General features: G+C 43.2%; 1 protein-coding gene across 1 annotated transcript; it reads left to right on the top strand.

Moving 5' to 3' along the window:
- The first annotated feature begins 614 nt into the window (after positions 1–614).
- LOC125905337 (uncharacterized) lies at positions 615–2,803 on the top strand. Its single transcript, XM_049603278.1, has 2 exons — positions 615–905; positions 1,417–2,803. Exon 2 carries the CDS (start codon positions 1,429–1,431, stop codon positions 2,623–2,625), a length of 1,197 nt encoding a protein of 398 aa, XP_049459235.1. The 5' UTR covers positions 615–905; positions 1,417–1,428; the 3' UTR covers positions 2,626–2,803.
- Positions 2,804–4,125: the final 1,322 nt, after the last annotated feature.

Raw genomic sequence — 4,125 nt, 5'->3', positions numbered from 1 at the left:
CTACACTGCTGGCAGGTCAACAATTTAAACAGTGTTGGGTTGGAGACGTTTAGTGGATAAGATCAACAACAACAAAGTTTGACTTACTTCATGACTGCAGCAGCAGTGCGTCTCAAACATGGTGTGTTTACTTTGAAAATCCCTAGTGATCATCTCTCAGTTGTGAAAAAGTGGCGGAAATATCATTTTACAACAGTTGTGAATGATGTTAATTATTTAGGCTATTTGTTGTTAGTTGTATTTATTTTGTTTCGCTCTCCTTAAATTGACCACTGCAGCCAACACGCTTCAAAACAACACGCAACTTTTACTTTGAAGGTTCTCGACTTCCTTTTTCAATTTTCATTGTACAAGTTGGATAAAGGAACAAGCGTACGCTTTGACGCGCTGAATCGCATTACACGTCTTATGCTGTGTTCCCACCAAACGCGTTGAACGCCATTTACTCGCGTGAGTAAATGAAAATTCATAGTGCTACTTGCTCGAGTTTGGACGCTGGGCTATTTATGTAAAATTTACGTTATCGCGTCAGACGCGCGAGTACGAGCCCGCCCATTTTCACTAGATAACAACATTACTTCCGCCATTTCTTTCTCTCATCGACCATGGCTGAGATCACCACGATCGCAGCACTGTACCTGCTCTGGTGGTCCCAGATTCATCTGAGGGCCAAACACCGCCGTCGGTTTTGGGTGCATGATACCCTGCGGAGGCGCACTGAGCTTGGCGAGTTCCACCATCTCCTACAGGAGCTCCGCCTGGATGACGGTCGGTTCCAGCGGTACTTCAGGCTAACTGCTGCCCAGTTTGAACACCTGCTAGCTAGGTTTTGCGCCAGGATCTCCCGGCAGGACACCAACTAGGCGCTCCATTTCAGTTGTGGAGCGCCTGTCCATCTGTCTCCGGTGAGTAGCAGTTTTTTGTTGCATCAACAACTGGACATCAGGGCGTCAAGATGTCACTGGCGTCAGTGACGCTGGGAGAATCTCAACGCTGACTGGCTTTCGCAGCACAGCGTCACGCGAATTCGCCTCAAAAGTTGAATATTTTCAACTCGAGCAATGAGGCAATGGATGCGAATTTCGCGTCCATCGCGCCGCGCCTACACGTGTATCGCGTCCATTCCGCCCGGCACAAATTCGCGTCTAATTGCGTCTTTGCACTCACTTTGTATGCAATCTCGACGCACGAATTTGCAAATTCGCGTTTGGTGGGTACACAGCATTACGACAATGAAATAGGAAATACCCCCAAAAGTGGAATTTTTCATTATACAACATGAACAATGCAGATGAATTATACTTCATGCACAGACCCTACATGTGTAATTTATCACAGCTGTAAGGTGCAGGAAAAGCTCAGAAAAAGTATTGTATTTTTATATACACGAATATATACTTTTTGTACAATTTGCAGGAAAACCATCAGATGACCTCTCCATCCGGATTTTGCCCCTTCAAGGCTGCCTCACAAACCTCAGAAAATGAAGGGAACAGAGAGATAGGCTACTGGAGGTCAATTAATCAAGCGACTTCAGCAGCTTATCCTGATGCAGTGACTGAAACGGTCATGAATTGCGAACCTGAGAGCACCAAGTTTGAGAGCACATCAGTTGGGACAGATCTTTCTATGAAAAATATAGAGGATCTGCTGAGTGAAAATGCTGCCCTAAAACATCACGACAAAGAAGTGGAGATGAAAATAAAAGCCCACAAGGAAAGCAAAATACAGCAGGGGTCTCCTGTTTGTGACTTACAACACGATAACAAAGTAAAATTCTACACTGGGCTTCCTTCTGCTTCAATGTTTTTTACACTATTGACTTATCTCACAACAGCCTGGACTCCCACAACCTCAACAGTGACACCAGAAAAACAACTCTTTGCTGTGTTGACGAAACTACGCCTTGGCCTGACTCATCAGGATTTGGCTTATCGATTCAACTCCAGTTGTGGTACCATATCTGCCATTTTCCATGACTGGCTGCATGTTATGTCAGAGCGTCTACAATGTCTTATTTGCTGGCCATCTCGAGAACATGTGAGAAAGAGTCTTCCAGATCTATTCAGAACAAAGCTCTTCAAAGGTGTAAGATGCATCATTGATTGCAGTGAAATCTTCATACAGCGACCAACATCTCTCAGCGCCAGGGCTTTAACGTATTCACAGTACAAGTCCCACAACACAGTCAAATTTCTTATAGGAATAAGTCCAACAGGAGCTGTCACTTTCCTCTCCAAAGCTTGGGGTGGGCGAGCAAGCAACAAAGTCATCACACAGCAGTCTGGTTTGATTGACGTCTTAGAGCAGGGAAATGTTGTTCTTGCTGATAGGGGATTCAATTTTCCAGAATATTTTGCCACAAAAGGTGTGAGACTCCTTGTACCATCGACCCGTGGCAAAACAGTACTAACAGGACTGGAGGTGTCAAGGTCTCGTCAGATGTCACGGGCAAGGATACATGTGGAACGCTCTATTGGCAAACTGAAGGCCTTTCACATTTTGAAAAATACATTGCCGATCAGCATGATTAAACACAGGACATCTGACAGCATGGCTACAATTAATAAAATATTACTGGTTTGTGCAGCTTTGTCAAACCTTGACAAACCCCTTGTCTGTTGAAGGTAACTTTGGGGACTGGATATGTTTTTTTTATTGTCTGTCTACTGGTGGATTCATAAATGAATTAATTAATAAAACATGCTTTTTATAGTGTGCAATTTCCAGCATGTGTTTTATTTATAAAAAGTTGAAATCATAAAACACAATTTTAAGTACCGAAGTTTCACAGTTTTAACGTAAGTGCTGTAGAATTCACCAGAAATACTTTTAAAAACTATGTAAGAGAACAACACATTTTAAATGTCTATCAATCATTGGCATCAATCATTTCATATAACCTGATGGCTGCCTTAATATTTACAGCTACATTTCACATTACACTACAATAAACGGGTGATGACAGTCACTGTTGACACTGTGAACATATCAAAGATGAGAAGGAACACCACACACTTAACTCCAAGTGCAATATTTATTTGACGATGTTTCGGCACTATGCCTTTATCAAGTGCAATAAATTATTGCAGTTGAGTGTGTGGCGTTCCTTCTCATCTTAAGTTGTCTGCTCCATTGCCCGACCTCACAAGAAAACCTGTGGTGTGCATTACTCTCCTCTTACTACTACTGACACAACCATGGAGTAGACGGACACCTTTTCAGACCAACACACTGCAGGTGAAAAACACCCTTACATGCAGCACACAGTGTAACACTGAGTCTTAGAACTCTCTTGCATACACATGTTGTTTGAGCCATCTCCCACTGCTTTAGCATGTGTTGAGTGCAGATTTCCTGTAGGACATGTTTATAAAATGCATCTAATTTGGCCTGTGTTTGAACCCAGTACCTCTCAGAAAGTTCCATGTTTGCATCAAGGTAAAAGTCTTTCTTTCCTACTGCCTCACTTATTGCCAGATTTGCATATTTTCCTGGATACTTCAGTTCCAAAACTGATGGAGGGCAACACAGGCAGTGAACAATGCCATCAGGGCTAGCTCCAAGATGTGGGCATTGAGGATTTACGAACAGGCCAACATCCTTAACAACTAGTTCACGATGATTTACACCCTCTAATGTTAAAAATGCCTGTCTGGGGTGTTTTTCATTGTCTCTGCCCCAAGTAAGCGAAGGTGTGGTCTTGCTTGTATTGTAGCCCATGACATTAGACACAATTGTGCTTTGGGCTGTCTTACAATATAACACCTGACCAAATTGGCTAGCAGTGATTCTGCCCTTCCTGTGCTCAAACCAGAGAGGACATGAGGCCTGCACAACTGTACTCTCCTGTAGCAACTGACAGTTAGATGAACTAAAGATTGTCGGCAGGTTGAGCATTACTGCATCTAACTGTTTCTCTAGGTCTGCTTTAGGGAGATCCTCATATTTTATATCATACAGATGTGTAAGTGGACTGGGTAAGTCATTCTGAGATAGTTGTCATCAAGAGCTGCTGTGTCAGTCCCTAGTAAGTCCCCTGTTTTTGTCTTGTCTGCCTCAGTTGTTGTGTCCCTCGTTTCAAGCAGCATGACCATATCCTCTGCCTCATCTTCTACATTCCTG

This window comes from Epinephelus fuscoguttatus, linkage group LG2 (genome assembly GCF_011397635.1).
Source record: "Epinephelus fuscoguttatus linkage group LG2, E.fuscoguttatus.final_Chr_v1".
Taxonomy (NCBI): domain Eukaryota; kingdom Metazoa; phylum Chordata; class Actinopteri; order Perciformes; family Serranidae; genus Epinephelus; species Epinephelus fuscoguttatus.
This window is presented reverse-complemented; position numbering and strand designations above follow the sequence as displayed.